A 21,029-nucleotide genomic window follows, 5' to 3' on the forward strand; every position below is an offset into this window, starting at 1 on the left:
TTCTGAACTTTACTGTAACAGAAGACTTTACAGCATGGCTCACTCGCCTGTTTTGCCTTTAACAAGAAGTCTGTCTCGGAAACCACATGAATTTATCATCAGAAATAGAGTGACAGGATTCAGGAGCAATCATCATATTTATTGAAAGATAAAAGAGCCATAACTGGTTCATATTTTATGAACTCTGTTGAAGGTCCTCCAGTGGATGATGAGTCTTACTCTGCAGAATCAGACTAAAAGAAAGAAGGAGAAAATCAATTAACAGTGGCAAGTATTCAATTTATTTACTCTTTATGTGGAAAGGGTTAAAACAATCAGAGTACTTTACAAGACAAAAATCTTTTCAACCCAATTGATACTGTTATCATCCAAACAGTCTACGATAAAGCTGCTTTTCATGTACCTTGTTAACTTAACCCGAATAAACGAAGGTGCCGCCCACATAATGCCCTGTAAAGTATGATCAGATTACCTTTCCAACATCACGGCTCTTGACTCTCATCTTGTTGACCTGAGACTCAGCAATGTCAGCGCGCTCCTGAGCCTCTTCCATCTCGTTCTGAACCTTCCTGCACCTGGACATATGAGTGTTGGCCTGCTCCTCCTGCAAAGGGATTGGGGTCATTCGGACTTAGTTACGAGAGTTAATAGCGATGATATTACTAAATCAACTTAAAAAACATGTGAATGACTTACAGCCTCCTCAGCCTGTCTCTTGTAAGCCTTGACTTTGAGCTGCAGCTTGTCCACCAGATCCTGAAGCCTGGTCAGGTTCTTCTTGTCCTCCTCACCCTGCACAGATGAAGGTGAATACAGTAAGTGAAGAGGAACAGAGAATAAAAATAAACTAAGATTGTTTTTTTCCAGTGGGAATTACCTGGTAGGACAGCTCCTTCACTCTCCTCTCATATTTGCGGACTCCTTTAACAGCATCAGCTCCACGTCTCTGCTCTGCCTCCACTTCACTTTCCAGCTCTCGCACCTGAACATGATGGTAAATAACTCATCAATAAGGTGCATCCTCAAACTGATTGATGATGAGCATGTATACCATACAGTGTAATGTTCTCACCCTGGACTCCAGTTTCTGGAGCTGCTTCTTGCCACCCTTCATGGCGAGGTTCTCAGCCTCATCCAGACGGTGCTGCAGGTCCTTGACTGTGACCTCCAGGTTCTTCTTCATCCTCTCCAGATGAGCACTGGTGTCCTGCTCCTTCTTCAGCTCCTCAGCCATCATGGCAGCCTGAAATGATTATTGGTCTCCAGTACAAGTTCCATTTGGTATAAGCCTTAAAACCGTGTATTGTGATTGAGATGTAAACTCACATCAGTGATAGCCTTTTTGGCTTTCTCCTCAGCATTCCTTGCTTCCTGAACAGCGTCATCAACTTCACCCTGAACCTGGACGAAGTCAGACTCAAGCTTCTTCTTGGTGTTCACCAGACTGGTGTTCTGGATGTTTTAGAAAAGTCACTTTTATTATAATATCTACAGTGTTTTTGAATACATTTTTCATTTTCTGTTGAATGAATGAAAACAAACCTGAGAGTGAAGCAGGCCAACACGCTCACTAGCATCAATCAGCTCCTGCTCAGCCACTTTGCGTCCTCTCTCTGTCTGCTCCAGAGCGGCTCTCAGCTCCTCAATCTCAGCCAGCATCAGACCATTTCTGCGCTCCACCATGGCAACCTGCTCCTTCATGTCCTCCTGTCCTCTGAGAGCCTCGTCAAGGTGCATTAGGGCATCCTGATGATAAAAAATGGAAAAGATGTTAACTTTCTTTCCTGATAAGCATTTCTCTTTTTCAGTCAACAATCAAAACAAACCTCACCTTGAGCTGTCCCTGGACGTTCCTCAGTTGTTTCTGGGCCTCAGCAGCTTGCCTGTTGGCGTGGCTCAGCTGAACCTCCATCTCATTCAGGTCTCCCTCCATCTTCTTCTTGATTCTCAGGGCATCGTTCCTGCTCCTGACCTCAGAATCAAGAGTTGTCTGCATGGAGTCCATCACCCTCTGGCTGTTCCTCTTGATCTGCTCCATCTCCTCATCCTTCTCTGCAAGCTTCCTGTCAACCTCACCTTTGATCTGGTTGAGCTCAAGCTGGACACGGAGAATCTTGGCCTCCTCATGTTCCAGTGTGCCCTTTAAATAATTTTAAACAGTTATGTTGAAAAAAGTATTTTAAATGAATGCTGAATTATGCAGGCATAGAGGTAATGCACACAATTCAAAAGAAAATACATCTTTATCATTTCTACTTCTAATTTAACTCGATTACCTCAGCTTCTTCCAGTGCTGTCTGAATCTCAGCCTTCTCAATCTCTGCAGATTTCTTGGCTTTGTCCAGCTCATGGATGGTCTTTCCGGTCTCACCAAGCTGTTCAGTCAGGTCTGAGATCTCCTCTACAGATCAATTAAAACCAAAATTAATTTGATATTACCTGCAGATACTGATGCTGTTTTACAAGGTAGTTAGTACATGCTAATATTTAAAGTAAAGTAGGATTTATCAGTAAAGTATTCAATATATTCTCCTTCAGTGGCCACAGAAAATCTGACAATAAGACATTTGTTATATTTTCATTTTCTTCAACAACAACATACGCTGAAGGTTCTTGTTCTCTCTCTTCAATGTCTCCAACTGGTCCAGAGACTCCTCAAAAGAGTTCTTCATCTTGAACAGTTCAGTGCTGAGGGAGCGAGCCTCCTTCAGGGATCCTTCCAGCTCAGACTGGCCCTCTTCATACTTCTGTTTCCATTCTGCCAGGACCTATAAACATGCATGTGAATAAAAAAAGGCATTTAACCTTTTCATAAGAAATCTTGTTTTTTGTTGTTGTTTTTTTTTTACTTCTCAACCTTAAAGCACCTTGTCAAAGTTCCTCTGCTTCTTGTCAAGGTTAGCAGCCAGAGAATTTGCTCTCTCCACATCAATCATGAGGTCCTCCACCTCAGCCTGCAGCCTCTGCTTGGTCTTCTCCAATGAGGCACACTTGGAGTTCACAGCCTCGATGGACTCCTCAGCCTCCTGCAGGCGCTGGGCAAGCTTTTTCCTGTCACGAAGAAGAATATGATTAAAATAAACTGTGCAAAAATGTAATAGCATAATGATATTGAGTAAGATGCATTCGTTAATTCAAAAAGGATTCATGTACTTGGACTCCTCCAGTTCCTCAGTCCGCTGGATAGCATCAGTCTCATATTTGCTTCTCCACTGAGCCACCTCACTGTTGGCCTTGGACATGCCTCTCTGGAGCTCAGCCTTGGCCTCCTGCTCCTCCTCAAACTGCTCTCTGAGCAGATCGCAGTCATGGCGGGATGACTGCACGGCGTGGGCCAGGGCGTTCTTGGCCTTTTGAACATGACACAAACATTTTTAACTCACTGGTAAAGTATGCATATATTTTGTAAGGGGTTTTGAGTTTAATTTAATTATTTGTCTGCTTGGTGTAGCAAATAATTGTATGTATTTTATGTAGATAATAGCTATTGTTTACCTTCACTTCCTCCTCAATGTGTCTCTTAAGCTCCTCAACCTGTTGAGTGTAAGCCTGTTTGCCTCTGGTCAGCTGGGAAACAAGAGCGTCTTTCTCCTCAAGCTGACGAGAGAACTCACCTGAAGGACAAAATACAAATAAGTTCGTAAAAACTGATAAACCCAACCACAGAATGTTTTTCATCAAAGGTGACTCACCATTCTCTGTCAGCAGTCTTGCCCTCTGTGCATTATTGTCATTCAGCTGGCGATTATTCTCATCATATTTGGATTTGAGCTCACTCAACTGGTCCTCAAGAGTTCTGCACATTTTCTCCAAGTTGCCCTACAACAAAAGATGAGCTACACTTAAAAAAAATGTATTTGACTGATTTGAACATTTTCCATATGCCCATGTTTTAAAGCCACAGTTACTACTATTGTTAATGTATAAAAAGTTCATAACATGTAAATATTATAAAATTCTAATGTAAAATATAATTTTTCTCATTTTTTAACGGTAAGACATATACTTAAAAACAAGCCACTAACCTTTGCTTTTGCAACTGCCTCCATGTTGCTGGAAAGATCATCAATCTCCATCTTGTACTCGCTCTTTTCCTTCTCCAGCTTCTGCTTAACTCGCTGGAGGTTGTCGATCTGCTCACCCAACTCTGCAACACTGTCAGCCTGCTTCTTGCGAAGAGCTGATGCGGTAGCTTCATGCTGCAGGGTTGACTCCTCTAGGTCGCGACGCAGCTTCTGGAACTCAGCCTCACGCTTCTTGTTCATCTCAATCTGAGAGGCTGTTGCTCCACCAGCTTCCTCAAGCCTCTCGCTGATCTCCTCAAGCTCCCTGGAGAGGTCAGCTCTCTGTTTCTCAACCTTGGCCCTAGCAGCCCTCTCTGCCTCAATCTCCTCCTCCAGCTCCTCAATGCGAGCCTTGATTTGATGATGGTGACATTAAGAAGTCTTATTAAATAATCCGTACAGTGTTTTTTTTTTTTTAAATCTATTGGTTCCACTAATTAATTTAAATATGTTACCTGAAGTTCCTTGATCTTCTTCTGAAGCTGAGCAGCAAGAGACTGTTCATCCTCAATCTTGCTCAGGAGCTGACTTACTTCAAAGTCCCTCCTGTAATAGGAAAGTAAAATCATATTCAGTCAGTGTTATATTTCTAATACCATCAGCCCTTGCTCAACATTAAGTGTTATTTACAGGTGCAGGTCTGCTCTGCTCTGATGTTGATGGATCAGCAAAGTTATTAGAATTGAAAAGTAATCTAAAAAACCCACTTCTTGATTTTCTCATCAGACTGCTGCTTGTCATTCTCAAGATCCATGACGGATTCCTGGGACAGTTTCAGGTCTCCCTCAAGCTTCCTCTTGGCTCTCTCAAGGTCCATGCGGAGCTTCTTCTCTTGCTCCAGTGATCCCTCAAGCTATAAAATAACATTTATCAATAATAGTTTGTGGCATTTATAAGAGAGACCGTACATTCCTGCAGTCTTGTCAATAAAAGAAAAATTGCAATGTCAGAGTTACTGTTTTCTTACATCATCCACTTGCTGTTCCAGCTTTGTCTTGGCCTTGGTCAGAGTGTTGACTTTGTCTTCCTCTGCCTGGAGATCGTCCAGTGTTTGCTGGTGGCTCTCTTGGAGGGCTTTCTTCTCCTTGGTCAACTTGGCAATGGACTCATCTTGGGATGACATTTCCTCTGTTAAGTTTTTCACCTATGAAGAGGATATAAATGTAAAGAATTTTTAATAAAACTTAATATTGTACACATAATTGACCCATTGATAGAAACATGTTTATTGTTTGATATCATTGTGTTTATTCGTGAACCTTGTTTTCTGTGGCATGTTTCTCCTTCTCCACTTTAGCCAAGGTGAGCTCCAGGTCATCAATGTCCTTCTTCAGCTCAGAGCATTCATCCTCCAGCTTCCTCTTCTTGGCAGTCAGCTCAGCATTCATTTCCTCTTCATCCTCTAGTCTCTCAGATGTCTCCTTGAGTTTAGCCTCAAGCTGGATTTTGCTCTTAATGAGCCCTTCACACCTTTCCTCAGCATCTGTGAGATTATCCCCTTCCTATAGTACAATAAGATAATTTGATTACTTTTCTTTGTTAAACATTTTATTATTCAATGCTAATTACTCGTTCAATTAATCTAAAACTAGAGTAAAGTAAAAAGAAGGTCAGAAGATCTAATTAAACTTTCATTAAGCATGTACACAATGTGTATACTTAATAAATAGTACACTTTACGTACCGAAGCCACTTGCAGTTGCAGGTCATTCTTCTCCTGCAGCAGGGAAACCATCTTCTCTTCTAGTTCCTTCTTCTTGGCCAGGGCAGTAGCCAGGTCTGTCTTCATCTTATCATAGTTCTCCTTCATCTGACTCAGTTCCTTCTCAGTCTCAGCACTCTTCAGAAGAGGCTTGATCTTGAAGTACAGACTCATCCAAGGCCAATTCTTCACATTCATGAATGAACGAATGTTGTATTGAACTGTTAAAATAGATTCCCTGGAACAAAATTGCAGATCATATGTAATTTATGTCATGGGTTTGCAGATGATAACAATTAAAGTAAGATAGCTACATGACTGGACTGTACAGTCAATGGTTCTATATTTGAAATACAAATATTACCTCCTCAAAAGCATCTCTTGAAACACCTTCCTCATGACAAATCCTCTGGCGAGGGCCTGAGTCATGGTCACCAGCTTAGCCAGTTTGTCATCTCTCATTTCCTCCAGGGTACCCAGCAGACCAGCTTTGAAGAACACCTATGATGTCAAATCAGTGAAATCAGTCATCAGGACAGCGAGAATACTTGATTTGATATAAATAGCAGCTTTTAAAATGCCTATAGAATTGAACCTTTGTGTGCCCAAACTTGTACTGGGTGTGGTCCACATCAATGGAGCCCAACAGCTTCTCTGCACACTTCTTGTTGTCAATGAACTGTCCCTCAGGGATGACGCTGGCATTCAGTACTTTGTATCTACATTAAAATATGATATGGTTACTTATAATTTCCCTCTACGTCTTCTTGTATCCCTTCATCTACAGAAATCAAATTCACTTCCTTTTACTCCGAACTGCATTCACCTCTGCTTGAAGTCACCGTAGAGGATTCTGCTGGGGAAGCCCTTCCTGCAGATTCTGATGCCCTCCAGCACACCGTTACATCTCAGCTGGTGAATGACCAAGAAGTTCTCCATCAGACCTGGACAAATAAAAAAAATAGTCTAAAACCTTTTTATCTGACTAAGTTACACAAAATGACAAAAGGTGGTTGAAAAAACGTTTTACCTGGGGTCTTTGTCTCATTGGGAATCAGGCAACGTACAAAGTGAGGATGAGTGCTCCTCAAGTTGGTCATCAGCTTGCCCAAGTTCTCCTGTGGATCATCAATTTGAAAAATTAAGTCAAATATAATTTATATGTGGGTTCTATATATAATCCAAAAATATGACACAATACGTACTCTGAAAAGACATGACACAGTTTGGAAGGAGCCACCCTTCTTCTTAGCACCCTTCTTGCCAGCAGCAGCCTCTGAAAAAGGTAGTTTGAACAATATCACTGTTCATTGAATTTGTTTTATCGGTGCCAAGTTTATGTTACCAATAAACCTGCATGCTAGGAACATAAATTAAGTATACGTTTTGACTGATTAGCTTCTTACCGTCAGCTGCAAAATGGGATGCATACAGAAGAGAAAGCAGTTTGTTTGAAGCTTTCTGGTACAGCTGAACAACTGAGTCGTTCAGTGGGTCCTTGTTCTTTTCCAGCCAGCCAGTGATGTTGTAGTCCACTGTACCGGCATAGTGAACCAGGGAGAAGTGAGCTTCAGCCTTGCCCTTTCCAGGCTTTGGCTTCTCAAAGGCCTTGGTCTTGCCAAGGTGCTGATCATGCAGCTTGTTCTTGAAAGTTGTGTCAGAGGCCTTAGGGAACATGCACTCCTCTTCAAGGATGGAGAAGATGCCCATTGGCTGAGAATAATTTACATTTCATGTTAAAGGTGTATCTGCGGAGGCAACGATTTGCACATGAAGGAAAAAATAGTCTTCCCAAGTGGCTACTTACCTTCTCAATAAGCTCAATGCAGGCCGCCAAGTCCATACCAAAGTCAATGAACTCCCATTCAATGCCTTCTTTCTTGTACTCCTCTTGCTCCAGAACAAACATGTGGTGGTTGAAGAACTGTTGCAGTTTCTCATTGGTGAAGTTGATGCAAAGCTGCTCCAAGCTGTTGTACTGTAATAGCAGAAATGTATGAGTACATAGGATATTTGTGTTATACTGCTCAGATAGTTTTCAGACCACTTACATCAAAGATCTCAAATCCAGCGATATCCAGCACACCAATGTAGTATTGTCTTGCTTGCTTTGTGTCGAGCATCTCATTGATACGGATGACCATCCACAAGAACATTTTCTCATAGATAGACTTGCACAGAGCTGAGACGGAATTGCAGACCTAGAAACAAGGGTAATATTAAAAACATGGCTGGTTTTTAAAGCACTCCTGGATTTGTAGATGCTCTTTTATTGTACCTGTGGAACGGTTTGACCTTTGGTCACCATCTCATTTCCGACCTTGACTCTTGGATAGCACAGACATTTCAGCATGTCAGCTGAGTTCAAGCCCAAAAGGTAAGCGATTTTATCAGCCACTGATTGGAAAAAAACATCGTAAGTTCACTGATCTATGTCATGTTTAGAGTCACGCGTTATACACGAGACAGACATCCTTCAAGACTATCTTATTATCACATTTACCCTCATTGCCATCAGGTTCAGCCTGCTCCTCACGCTGCTTCTGCTTGAATTTCAAGTTGCCATGATGCATCACAGCACCAGTCAGCTTGTATATGCCGATTTTCTCATCACTGGTGAAGCCCAAGATGTCAATAGCAGTCTGCATTACACAGAAAAGAAAGTAGTCAACATTTGTAACATTTGTGTCTTGGATTCTCAATTTTGAAATCTCAAAACAAGTGGGAGATTGTGCGTTACATCTGTTGCAATGAACTCCTCTATATCATTGATGCTTTTGACGGTGATTTCACCCTGACTGATCATGTGGTAGTCATAGGGGTTGGTGGTGATCAGAAGACCGTCTACAAAAGAATAGAAGAAATAAATGATCAGTCCTCTTGTAACAGCGTCTTAATTCCAACTCCAACTTCCTATTTTCCATGTTTCGTCATACCCAGCAGCTCCGGCTTGTGGCCTGTCATCAGCTGATAGAAGATATGGTAGCTCCTCTCAGCCGACAACTGGAAGGTGACACGGGACTTCTCCAGCAGATCTACGTTCAACAAATCAAAGTCAGACAAAAAAACATCGCATATATATCCTCACACAACGAATGGCTCCATAACGAATTGTAAATTGAAACAATGGTGACTGATCAAAATGTAGACAATGACTTACATGTTTCAATATCTGCTGAGGCCAGCTTGCCAGCTGTTCCGAAGTGGATTCTGATGAATTTACCCTAAACAAATTAGAGTTAGGTTAGCATGATCCCTGGAATGCAACTCAAAAAGCTAATATTTATTTGATTCGTTTTTACTCACAAAACGAGAGGAGTTGTCATTCCTAATAGTCTTGGCATTACCGTAAGCCTCCAGCAGAGGGTTGGCTGCAATGATTTGATCTTCCAGTGAGCCCTACACAAAGAGATTAAAATTTACAGCAATTTGTTTTTGTTTTTTAGTATTTAGAATAAATGTAAACATAATTTTGAGGGAGAGCCACCATTTTACCTTAATCTTGCCAGCTGATTGTTCAGCCTTCTTGCTTGTGGCTATTGCAATAATTGCAAAATACTGAATGACACGCTTGGTGTTGACAGTCTTTCCTGCACCGGATTCTCCACTGAGGGAAGAAAGGAATAATTTTAGGTTAACTTTTATTTTTTTTTACATTTTTTTAAATTTCCTTTTTTCAGGTATGGTAGTATTACTCACGTGATAAGGACAGACTGGTTCTCACGATCTAGAATGATCGATCAGTTAAAACCATTTTATTTTGAACAGTCACAAAATTCATGAAAAACATAAAAAAGTCTGCGAAGTTTGTAATTTATTACATTTAAAAGGTGCAAGGTAACTGAAACCAGTTCTGCCAACATTGGCGCATACACGAGGGATGTGCACGGTTAAACAGTTACTTGGTTGTGTGCTCTATGTACCGGTTTTAAATGAGAGTAGAGAGTTTAGGGTATTTTGAAGTTTTAACAGCAGAGCTTTACAGATGAGCAACATGGGATGACTATCTCTTTTTGTCTTAGTGATACAGAGAACCATGATGTGTGCAGAATTTGCTGTTGAAGCGTCATGCTGACACCAGGTTTAACTCCTGGACAGGGCCTGAACTTGGGTGGCACCTGCAGCATTTCAAATTGTATAATTACATGAAACACCTGTATGGTTGTCTCAGTCTTATTTCATGTAATTTCTGCTTTGACTAATTGTGTTTGTCATGTGAAGTCAAATTCACGTGTCATGTGTCAAACTTTCTCACCGGTGAGCATGAACTGATAGGCATTGTCAGAGATGGAGAAGATGTGGGGTGGTGCCTCAATCCTCTTCTTGCCCTTGTATCCTTCCACAACTTGAGCATCGTACACGGGAAGCCACTTGTAGGGGTTCACGACGACACAGAACAGGCCAGAGTAGGTCTGTGAAAGAGAGGAGTGGAATTTTGTTGTTGTGAATCTATATACTCACTCCAGACTAGGTGTTAGATTGCATACTCACATAGATCATCCATGATGCATAACGCTCTTTGAGGTTATACAACACGCAAGGCTCGTTGAGGTGGGTCATCATGGCCATGTCCTCAAGCTTGTCAAATTTTGGAGGATTCCTGGGATGGATATCGTCCTCTTTTACAGTGAGAGTCTGAACAGAAATCAATGGGCATCGAATGAAATTGGTAAACAAAACTATATTTTTAAGATTATAATTTAGAACAGTATTTCATTTTTGATTCACCTACCTTCCCACAATCTGTGTCAACTGTGGCTTTGCCCCCCTCTCTCTTCACAAGTTTACCCTTGAGGTACATCTCAGCAACATCCACCACAAAGAAGGCCGTTTTGGCGTCAAACGGAGCAGTTTGAGCCTCAATCCTCTCCCTCTCGGGCTTCCGGAGGTAGATGGCCGCCGGGCCATAGGCCTCCATCTCTGCGTCTGTGCTCATGGTGGCACTTTAGATGGGACTGAAAAGATGATAAAATAGTGTTGAATGAATTTGATTTGTATAGCCCATATTCACAAATCACAATTTGTCTCATAGGGCTTTAATATGGTGAGACATCCTCTGTCCTTAACCCTTAGAGAGAGCCACATGTGAGGGATCCCTCTACCAGGACGGACAGACGTGCAATAGATGTCAAATGTAGGAAGGCATCATTATGGAGGTTGTATTATTGCAAACATGTCTTACTTCAGTTTATCCCTCTCGTGTGGCACAGATCTGTTGTTGTCCACGGATGCCTGTGAAGAGAGATTGAGATGATAATCGAAGAAGACTTTTTAGCCCTTTTGTTACATTTGTTGAAACTTGGATATTAGTTTTTTTTTGTCCTTTGTGACAATCATGTTTTTTCTAAATACTTTTATATGATCAATTAAATGTGTGGATGTTTCTATCCCCTGTGATGGTCCTGTTGTGGGCACTTTTGTGGTCACCATCTGATGGTGTTTTTCTCTTTTCTCTACTGCTTGCTGGCTAACAGTTGATCATGATTGGACTTGGCCGCAGCCAGAAAGACGTCTCTCTGCTCTCATTTGTCCGAGAAAGAAGTTTAAGATAAAAAAAAATTGCAATGTTAAAATGACAGAATAAAACAGTAAGCTCTTTTATAAATCCTGTACTCTGGCTTTTTGTATTGCACCTGTATATGCATATGTTGTCAAGGTGAGTACACATTGAGTTCCTCTGACAATCATTGAAGACAACACAAAGTTAAATATTTTACACTGCCTGGTGCCCACGACAGGAAACGGCATTAATACGATTTAAGTTTTACTCACTACAAAACGTTTCCAAATTAGCCATTTAAGTAGCTGCGAAATGTGTTTGAACATCTTTGTAAACAATGCGTTTGAATCATGGTATTATCAATGTACTTGATAACATGACATTAAAAAATGATGAGTCATAGTAGTTTAATGATAATGTCAGTTAGAGCAAATGATGTGAGCACAAAGACAAAAAGCACTTACCTGTGTGGGATGCCTGTCAGTTCTCAGAGGAGTTGGAGGCTACTGCTTTTATAGAGGTGGGGACTGCCTAGTCAGCAGCAGCCTCCCACTAGATTTGTCAAGCATCCCTGACATCTTAAGACCCATCCTGCTGTTTCTGTGTCTTAAGATATAACATTGCACAAGTCCTAAGATAGCAATGAACAAAACAAAATCGAATATTGACAAGATTAAAAATCAAGAGTAAGAAAGTAGGCTGATAGAATAGCTTCAGCCTGCATTATTGTATAATAGGATAAATACATGTCTCAACTAAAAAACAAATATCTAAATTATTTGTTAGGGAAGTTTTTATTTTTTTTTAACCCATACAGGCTTTGCTCTAAGATACTCTCAAACGTCAAGCTTGTCAGCTTGTCCATATTTCAGATATTTGAAATACAGTAAAACTTAATATTTTCATGATTATAACCAATATTATTAAAATAACCTTGAGCATTGTAAGTTATTATCCATAATTTACCACTGATTCATTTGAAGAGAATAACATGTGATATTGGTTATAGCATGTAACGTGTTTTATAGAGAAACAATTGATGTAACTTGCTTTCTTCCCATAACGTATGAGTGATAGCAAAGTCCAAATAGATGCTGAGCAATTCATACCCATATTTTTCAACCACTTATTTGCTCGGATAAATAATTTACTTTTATAAATTTAGATTCTGACTTACTTGAGAGGGATTTCATTATTTTTTAATGACATCTCTCCCTTTAGCCCTGCAGTTTAACGTGTCTGTAGCCAGGAATGGAACTTAAATTTGGAGAAGCCCCCAAGTGCCACTGGTATACAGTTGCAGAACATTGGCACATCTCGTGTTCCTCTAATAAAACTGAATGTAAGGCCCTTTCCTTAAAGTTCAAGTGGTATTACATCTCGCCTTAAAAGGTATAGAAATGTGTTTGCCAACAAGCCTGAGATAAGACCTATATTAAGTCCCACTCGGATGTTCAAGGTCTTTATCCTCGGACTCCATTAGATTCTGAGGATGTTGTTGCTGTTATGGAAACCTCATGTGAGGTTTGACTTATGTGACTCTCATTTTCAGACATTGCTGGAATTTGCCCCAAAATAAATCCACATACATGATCCTACAGAAGAAGCTGACAGCCTTCCAAGTGTCTTTCAGAAGCATTGACTTTGCATTAAACAATTATAGTTGTATTCCCAATTATCTGTATCAAGAAGCCACAAGTGTTGTAAACCAACATGTCAAGGTGATGGATGCTCAAGTCGTAGCCAAACATTTCACCCCTGCAGATAAACACGAGGGCCTGGGACATTGTGCTTAAGTTTATATGGTTTGTTTTATACTAATGCAGACATTGCTATCGTTTTTTATATTATATTTTGTTGTCTTGGCTCAAATGATAGCCACTGTCATTTGAACCATGATTACTCGGCTTAGTTTTGAATTGTGCAACATTTCTCTTGTGCTGTATAAAAGCAATCAGCAGAGCTTAGCACAGATTTAATACAATTATGTATCTTATTTCTGATTAATGTAAAAAAAACAAATATCCAGACGCACAAGGTTATATCCTTCAGGGCCTCTGGACCCTGACAGAGAGAGCACGGTCACCTTGGGCTGCAAGGGCAGGATGTCTCAGGTTGCGACTGATATTGTATGGAGTTAAGAGCTGCGAAATGTAAGAGGGGGCCAGGCCATGTTGGGCTTCGATTGTTATTAAAAGAATCTCATAATCAATCCTGAATTAAATGCAAGGATTGGCATGTTATGAGACTTAAGGCTTGTTTTACGGGGCGTTGCAATAGTCTAGACGGGAAAAGACAAAGACATGCATAAACTTTTCTAGGTCAGGGAGAGCTATAATCGATTTAATTTAGTAAAGACTTCATAGATGGAAGTAGCAGGATTTAGGGATTTCATTAACGTGTGTTTGAAAATTCAGATGGGAAACGAATGTGACAGCTTGATTTTTAGCTGTTGTTTTAATATTGGTTGCCAGGGCACCTAGAAATGACAGAAACTAAAGTGACTGAACATGATTTAAAGGACAGACGTTGTAAATGCGAGATAAAGCACACGCTTAACAATTGTGTACAGGTTAAGGTCATGGCCTAGATACAGAGGATCTCTACAGGACTACAAACATCCTGTGTTTTGTAGTTTTTACCCCTCCTTACGCGTTGGCGCACTTTGTGACGCAACCGGAAGTAGCCCTCTGGACTACACGCTTTGAGAGGTCCGCTAACTAGCTTCAGCTAAAGTTTGCGTTTCTTATTGTCTGGAGCGGCTCTTGTCCCGTTCTATTCCGTCTTTAGGAAGAAATGCCGTCGCTGAACGAAAAACCCGATGTTATGTTTGTAAGTTACCCCATTCACATATAATACTGTAGCTATTAACGTTTGGTGAGAACGGGTTTTGCTAGCTAACCCTTTCTAGCTGTTGAACTGTTGAAGTTGTTGTTGTTCGTGGGCAAGGAATCAGAGATTTATGTACATGCTTGTCTTCTACACCTTTATTAAATGTATATGAAATGTCTGCTCCCAATGGCCAAGGTTAATTTGTTCCCGGTTATTTTAAACGTTATTGTAACGTTACGGACTGGCGCTAATGTTAGCTTTAGCACACGCTACGTCGATTCCCATTTTAAGATGGTGTTTTGTGTTGTGATTTCTCAATGTTAGGAGGACGATGATCTGCCCTATGAAGAGGAGATCATCCGGAACCCGTACTCCGTCAAGTGCTGGATGCGTTACATCGAATTCAAACAGAACGGAACCAAATCCACCCTGAACATGATCTACGAGCGGGCTCTGAAGGAGCTGCCTGGCAGGTAACCAACACACAGGCTGCTGAATGAAAACAACCTAACCATAATCCCAAATCAGGCTACTACTGAAACCTGCAAGTCCCCAGATCAAGTGTCAGATCAAAACATGATAGGCATTGTTTAAGAAAGTTATTAAGGTTGACTTTTAATGAGTTTTTTGATAGTCTATATGTACTTGCCTATTATGGAATTGCTTTGAATAACCGTTGCCCGCTTATTTACAGTTATAAGCTGTGGTACAGTTACCTGAGAGAGAGACGGAAACAAGTCAAAGGGAAATGCATCTTGGAATCGTCTTATGAAGAGATCAATAATTGCCATGAAAGGGCTCTGGTGTTCATGCACAAGGTAATATTTCCTGTCAAACTCAGTCCTGAAAGTCCTGATAGAAAACGTTATACCGTGTTCTGTGATGTGCTTGAAACTAACACAAGTCTTTCCTCAAACTAGATGCCCAGAATATGGCTCGATTACTGCCAGTTCCTTGTGGCTCAGAGCAAGATCACAAGAAGTCGGCGAACATTTGACCGGGCACTCCGAGCACTTCCCGTCACTCAGCACCCGCGCATTTGGCCTCTGTATCTCCGCTTCGCCCGTAACGTGTCCCTGCCTGAGACTGCCATCCGTGTGTATCGTAGGTATCTTAAGGTGAGAGAATGGCAGACAACACGATTTCCCTATGAAGGATGTCATGACTTCGGATTAGATTTTGTAATTGTGTTTACACTGACATCCCATTGTTATGGGTGGGCTGTGGTGTGACATCTCCGTATGTATGTCCCCGTAAATATCCAAAGATTCGCAGCTGAGAGAAAGTCTACTGGATTGGCTGCAAGTCATAATTAGATAAATTAATTATCTAAAAGGCCATAACATCATACATTATCGAGATATAGTAGGAGTAAGACATTTCCTAAAAGTATTGCAATCAAACTGTTTAAGATTATTGTTCATGGGGATAATGACAATGTGATGTATTTTTGTTTCATGTAGCTTTCTCCACAAAATGCAGAGGACTACATCGACTACTTAAGATCTGTTGGCCGCTTGGATGAAGCTGCTGTGCGACTGGCAGCTGTTGTGAATGACGAAAGATTTGTTTCCAAAGAGGGAAAATCTAACTATCAAGTAAGATTTTGTCTCATCACCTCCCACTTTGACAGTTTTTTGTACTTTTGAAGCTGAAAATGAAATGATACATCTGTTTTCTACTTTTTCTGTTAAACAGCTGTGGCATGAGCTGTGCGACCTAATCTCCCAGAACCCTGATAAGGTGACTTCCCTGAATGTAGGCGCCATCATCCGAGGAGGCCTCACCCGCTTCACTGACCAACTTGGAAAACTTTGGTGCTCCTTAGCTGACTATTACATCAGGAGCGGCCACTTTGAAAAGGTATGTTTCATCTCACTCTTTTATTCATATAGAGTAGCACTTAACATATGTAGCTCAGTTGCACTTATATAGCAATTTACAGTGTGCTGGATTGAATCACTGATTGTGAATCATCTACGTTAGGCCCGCGATGTATACGAGGAAGCCATCCTCACAGTGGTGACAGTGAGGGATTTCACACAAGTGTTTGACAGCTATGCCCAGTTTGAGGAGAGCATGATTGCTGCCAAGATGGAGACCACTGCTGAGAATGGGCAGGATGAAGAAGGTTTGTGTGGATTCTTTAATATAAATATCTACAATATGTGTACACGCCTTGATTTCACGTCTCTTCTAATGCATGCTGAACTCTTTGTGCCTCTCCTCCTAGATGACATCGACCTGGAGCTTAGACTTGCCCGCTTTGAGGAGCTCATAGCTCGGCGGCCCCTCCTTTTGAACAGTGTTCTGCTGAGGCAAAACCCCCATAATGTGCACGAGTGGCACAAGCGGGTAAAGTTGTATGATGGCAATCCACGACAGGTGAGAGTTGGGTCGTGAACATATAATACATATTCTTTGCACAGGGTCAGTGCACACACAATTAATGCTGCCTCTATACTAATGTGTCCATGCTCACAATGTTTTGCAGATTATCAACACATACACTGAGGCGGTACAGACAGTGGATCCGATAAAGGCCACAGGGAAACCTCATTCTCTCTGGGTCTCCTTCGCCAAATTCTATGAGGAGAATGAGCAGCTGGATGATGTAAGTCATGGAGGTCTTTTCACTCTGGTTTTCAAACTATCGGCTCTTAAAAATCAAATGAGAAATGAGAGTAATTTTTGTCACTCAGGCCAGGACGATCTTTGAGAAGGCTACCAAGGTGACCTACAAGCAGGTGGATGATCTCGCTGCAGTGTGGTGTGAATATGGAGAGATGGAGCTTCGTCATGAGAACTATGAACAGGCACTGCGCATACTGAGGGTGAGAACCATCTGCAGGGATAATTATTGGTGCAGTCTGTACAATAGCTACTATGCCAGATGTTTAGTAGCATCTAGTGGCAAGACGGAGAAACTACAACGTTTGACGTTCTTCTTCTTCAAATGTTTATTTAAGGGCACATTTTCAAACTTAAGACCTGGTAACTGTAGATTTGATCACAGAGAATATCTGATGCAACATATCTTAATAAACTTTAGTGTAGAGGTTTTGTATAATAGTTACCTTGACTTGAGTTCTCTCAACGTTTCAGACAATACACAGATGTTCATTTACTTTCTGGGGAATCAAAACCAGTGAACACTATGTAAATTAAAGCAAGTTAGAATATATTTGTTGAAGCACTGCTTGTTTAGAGATTATAAAATCTAAACAAAAGTGTTATTGTTAACCAATACTTGCATGTCCCTTTGCATGAATTGAAATGCTTTTGAACACCGAGTGCAATGGATTGTAAATTTCTTAAATTAATGAATCCCCTCATGAATGTGTATATAAACGCTTTGTTTATTTGACTTTTGTTTCTTCCATGAATTGCATATAGAAAGCCACAGCCATCCCATCTAAGAAAGCAGAGTACTTTGATGTATCTGAGCCAGTCCAAAACAGGGTGTACAAGTCCTTGAAGGTCTGGTCTATGCTGGCAGACTTGGAGGAGAGTCTTGGCTCGTTCCAGGTATGTTCACTCCATGTCACTAAGTTTCCAAACCAACCAAATACTGTAGGTTTGATTATCATTAGTTAAACTCTGGGACATTTGCTTCTTAGAATCTTCATTTCCTTTAACTGCTGATACTACCTTTCCCTCAATTGTATTTTTTTCATTTCAGTCTACTAAGGCAGTGTATGACCGTATTATTGACCTCCGCATCGCGACGCCACAGATCATCATCAACTATGCCATGTTCCTTGAAGAGCACAACTACTTTGAGGAGAGCTTCAAAGTAATAACACAATACTAAATCCACATTTACTTTCAGTCTTCTATGCCCAGCGCCACTTTGAAGAATTATTAATGTGTTTGTTAACACCTGCTGTGTTTCAGGCCTATGAGCGCGGCATCGCTCTCTTCAGGTGGCCCAACGTTTACGACATCTGGAACACTTACCTCACCAAGTTCATTGATCGATACGCCGGCAAGAAGCTGGAGAGAGCAAGAGACTTATTTGAACAAGCCCTTGATGGCTGCCCCCCCAAGTTTGCCAAGAGTAAGTAGCTTTTTAAAGGGACCTTGACGTGTTTGGTATATATATTTTAAATTGAATTAAACCAACACACTGTTCCCCTGTGCCTTTCCTTTCAGCCATATACCTGTTGTATGCCAAATTGGAGGAAGAGTATGGATTGGCACGGCATGCCATGGCTGTATATGAAAGAGCGACACAGGCAGTGGACAATGATGAGAGACATCACATGTTCAATATCTACATCAAGAGAGCAGCTGAAATTTATGGTGTCACTTATACCAGAGCAATTTATCAGAAAGCCATTGAGGTATGGAAACACTTTTGAGATCTAGATAATGAAATTTAAATGTTGTCTTAAATTAACTTTTCTGGGGGAAATTAAAATGCATATGTTTAATTATTCTATTCACTAATATAATAACTGAAATTCTTAATTGTATTTTATATTTTACCAGGTCCTTCCCGATATACATGCAAGGGACATGTGTCTGCGGTTTTCTGACATGGAGAGTAAACTGGGTGAGATTGATCGGGCCAGAGCAATCTACTCCTACTGCTCCCAGATCTGTGACCCAAGGGTGAGCACAACCACCTCCAGGCATTCTAAATAAAATGTCCCTCTTCGATCAATAGTGTATACATGTTACATTTCTCCTGACTTACCCGTGAACTTGGTCTTTCAGGTGACAGCTACCTTCTGGCAGGCCTGGAAAGAATTTGAGATCCGCCATGGTAACGAGGACACCATTAGAGAAATGCTGAGGATCAAACGCAGTGTCCAGGCCACATACAACACCCAGGTCAACTTCATGTCCTCGCAGATGATGAAGGCCACAACAAGCACCACAGGCACTGGTGGGTGACCTTACTCTAGTTTGTTGTTCTGTGACCAGTTTTTTCTCTACTTGCAGTGTATAGCCACACATGCTGCATTTCCCCCCCCCTCCCCCCAAATCCTGAGGTTACACTAGAACCGCATACAAAGTGATGGATTCATTTATTTGTGTTTTTTAATATTTGTGCTTGTATATTTTTTTCACTCGTTCTCAGTGTCAGACCTTGCACCAGGCCAGATGGGACTTGATGACATGAAGATGTTGGAGCAGAAAGCACAAATGCTTGCTGCAGAAGCCGAGCAGGACAAACCTAAGCTCAAAGAGAAGATTCTCTTCGTCAGGTTTGTGGCTCATCTGGTTTTTACCCAAATTATTATTTGTATTTTACGAAACTGGACGACTTTCTTCAGAGGAAGATGAGACTCTTAGGTCATATTCTCCTCATGTGTTTATACAGGAGTGACACTTCTCGCACTGAGTTGGCTGAGCTTGCCAAACAGGCTAATCCTGATGAGATCGACATAGATGATGATGAGGATGACGAAGAAGGCCAAGGACCAGAAGGTGTGTGGCATCAGCTGAAAATCAGAAATATTGGCTATTTTTTACTACTGACATGTTTTATCAATGAAAATGCATGTACTTACTGTCTTCGTCTCTGTATCTTTTACAGAGGTGCAGCTTGAACAGAAGAGCGTCCCCACAGCTGTCTTTGGAGGACTTAAAGACGAGTGAAAGATGCTTTTTCTCACTGAACTTGCAAAGATGCATTCTTCTGATATGTCTTGTAATAATTGAATAGGCTCTATTTTTTAATTTAGTATGAATATTCAGTTGTGTCCACTTTATTTTAATACAATGTGATGAAAACAATATGAGAAGTTCAGTATAGAAAGAAGCAAACCTTAGTTTTGGCCACAAGGTGTCAGTCCTCAGTATGTGACTCAAGATACTTGGGCAATTGAGCCTTTATTCTATTATTAAATACTGTTGTGGTTACACGTTAACTCTAAATTAAATCTGATGTTGTTCGACTTTGTTACGGAACAACATTTGTAAAATAATTTACAGTGAAAACACATTTGTACACTTAATGAATGCAGAGATCTTCCTCTGACAGGAAGCTCTGCCCTAGTAAACATAGGGGAGGAGCGTTGTTTCTTCTCGGGAGCATTCACTCGAAAGTGGAGCTTCCCATTGTTGGCTTGAGGATCACTAGTAGGTGTGTCTTGTGTTCTGAAAAGATTTCATGACTTTTCACGTGTATCACTATAAATATTGATTTCGGGATTTTTGCATACTTTGTATTGTACACTTGAGAAACAGTTTGAATAATAGAAAAAAAACAATTGTAGTTAACTAAACCTGCAATAATTAAAGTCGCAGGTTGTGACTTTTGAGGATATAAGTAATGCAATAGAAATGCTACTTGTGACCCAATGCAGTTTTACAGCTCTTCGTGTACAAACAAGAATTTGTAATGTTTTCTTATTGCCACACTGCATAACTTTGATGTCTATGAATCATCCTCCCATCCACCCTGGCTGTGTTAAGATTGTCTCTTCCAGTCTCTGAAATAAATAAATAATAAACTGTAATAAAAAGTGATTTATATTTGATAAATACAGTAACTTGTATGTGAAAGTCTGCTCCAGGAAACACAGAGCAGGAGTCTGAAGCATCCATGTCTCACATTATTGATATATTGGCTGTGTGTACAGTCTAGCAACTGTCCTTAATTCACACACAACTAAAATGTGTCTCCTATAATACGTGTTCAACACGTGTATGCTGGAAGGTGACGATCTACTTCATTGTTTCATGGAAAAGACATCATACTTTAAATTGTCTCCACACCATCACAAAGAGTTAAACTGGCAGAACTGGAAAATGAACTGACTAGGGCGAAATTGTTCTGCTGTAATTAGATTAAAATAGCTGAGAGGTAATCCTCCTAAGAAGTTGCTGCAGTGGGGCGGCCCAGGGAGCTCCTGGAACTTTGAGCAACATCATGTGATGAGTCACTCTTGAGATTTAATTTATCTAATGTGGACTA

The 21,029-nt window shown here is 40.8% G+C and overlaps 2 protein-coding genes across 2 annotated transcripts; one reads left to right on the plus strand and one right to left on the minus strand.

The window, feature by feature from the left end:
• Nucleotides 1-118: 118 nt before the first annotated feature.
• Nucleotides 119-10,998, minus strand: LOC133971473 (myosin heavy chain, fast skeletal muscle-like). The gene is made up of 40 exons (XM_062408834.1): nt 10,949-10,998; nt 10,499-10,721; nt 10,258-10,401; nt 10,022-10,178; nt 9,466-9,493; nt 9,262-9,373; nt 9,073-9,165; nt 8,927-8,990; nt 8,703-8,801; nt 8,507-8,610; nt 8,270-8,408; nt 8,045-8,163; nt 7,818-7,967; nt 7,574-7,744; nt 7,173-7,479; nt 6,972-7,042; nt 6,797-6,884; nt 6,593-6,710; nt 6,362-6,485; nt 6,131-6,267; nt 5,749-6,004; nt 5,324-5,566; nt 5,032-5,208; nt 4,772-4,917; nt 4,520-4,610; nt 4,026-4,415; nt 3,693-3,819; nt 3,496-3,614; nt 3,154-3,350; nt 2,868-3,051; nt 2,603-2,768; nt 2,277-2,401; nt 1,832-2,140; nt 1,543-1,746; nt 1,327-1,452; nt 1,073-1,243; nt 878-982; nt 697-792; nt 473-604; nt 119-233 (listed from the first exon to the last, which is right to left on the minus strand). The coding sequence occupies exons 2-40, from the start codon at nt 10,700-10,702 to the stop codon at nt 216-218; spliced, it is 5,811 nt and encodes a 1,936-aa protein (XP_062264818.1). The 5' UTR covers nt 10,703-10,721; nt 10,949-10,998; the 3' UTR covers nt 119-215.
• A 2,950-nt stretch (nt 10,999-13,948) lies between these two features.
• Nucleotides 13,949-20,596, plus strand: xab2 (XPA binding protein 2). The gene is made up of 19 exons (XM_062408483.1): nt 13,949-14,098; nt 14,423-14,571; nt 14,793-14,916; nt 15,019-15,216; nt 15,562-15,696; nt 15,797-15,961; nt 16,085-16,229; nt 16,332-16,483; nt 16,593-16,712; nt 16,801-16,932; nt 17,495-17,626; nt 17,781-17,894; nt 17,996-18,158; nt 18,254-18,444; nt 18,593-18,715; nt 18,821-18,992; nt 19,188-19,314; nt 19,431-19,537; nt 19,647-20,596. Exons 1-19 carry the CDS (start codon nt 14,063-14,065, stop codon nt 19,706-19,708), a joined length of 2,547 nt encoding a protein of 848 aa, XP_062264467.1. The 5' UTR covers nt 13,949-14,062; the 3' UTR covers nt 19,709-20,596.
• Nucleotides 20,597-21,029: the final 433 nt, after the last annotated feature.

The sequence above is a fragment of the Platichthys flesus genome, chromosome 16, assembly GCF_949316205.1.
Source record: "Platichthys flesus chromosome 16, fPlaFle2.1, whole genome shotgun sequence".
In the NCBI taxonomy this organism is placed as follows: Eukaryota; Metazoa; Chordata; class Actinopteri; order Pleuronectiformes; family Pleuronectidae; genus Platichthys; species Platichthys flesus.

What these genes read in the sequence shown, in the direction of transcription:
- xab2 (XM_062408483.1), top strand. Translation starts at nt 14,063, where the DNA reads ATGCCGTCGCTGAACGAAAAACCCGATGTTATGTTT. An exon ending in CTCTGGTGTTCATGCACAAG is followed by an intron (nt 14,917 to 15,018) that starts GTAATATTTCCT and finishes TCCTCAAACTAG; the next exon opens with ATGCCCAGAATATGGCTCGA. An exon ending in GAGAAGATTCTCTTCGTCAG is followed by an intron (nt 19,315 to 19,430) that starts GTTTGTGGCTCA and finishes GTGTTTATACAG; the next exon opens with GAGTGACACTTCTCGCACTG.
- LOC133971473 (XM_062408834.1), bottom strand. Translation starts at nt 10,702, where the DNA reads ATGAGCACAGACGCAGAGATGGAGGCCTATGGCCCGGCGGCCATCTAC. An exon ending in AGCAGAGGAACTTTGACAAG is followed by an intron (nt 2,769 to 2,867) that starts GTGCTTTAAGGT and finishes GCATGTTTATAG; the next exon opens with GTCCTGGCAGAATGGAAACA. An exon ending in TCCAGAAACTGGAGTCCAGG is followed by an intron (nt 983 to 1,072) that starts GTGAGAACATTA and finishes CATCATGTTCAG; the next exon opens with GTGCGAGAGCTGGAAAGTGA.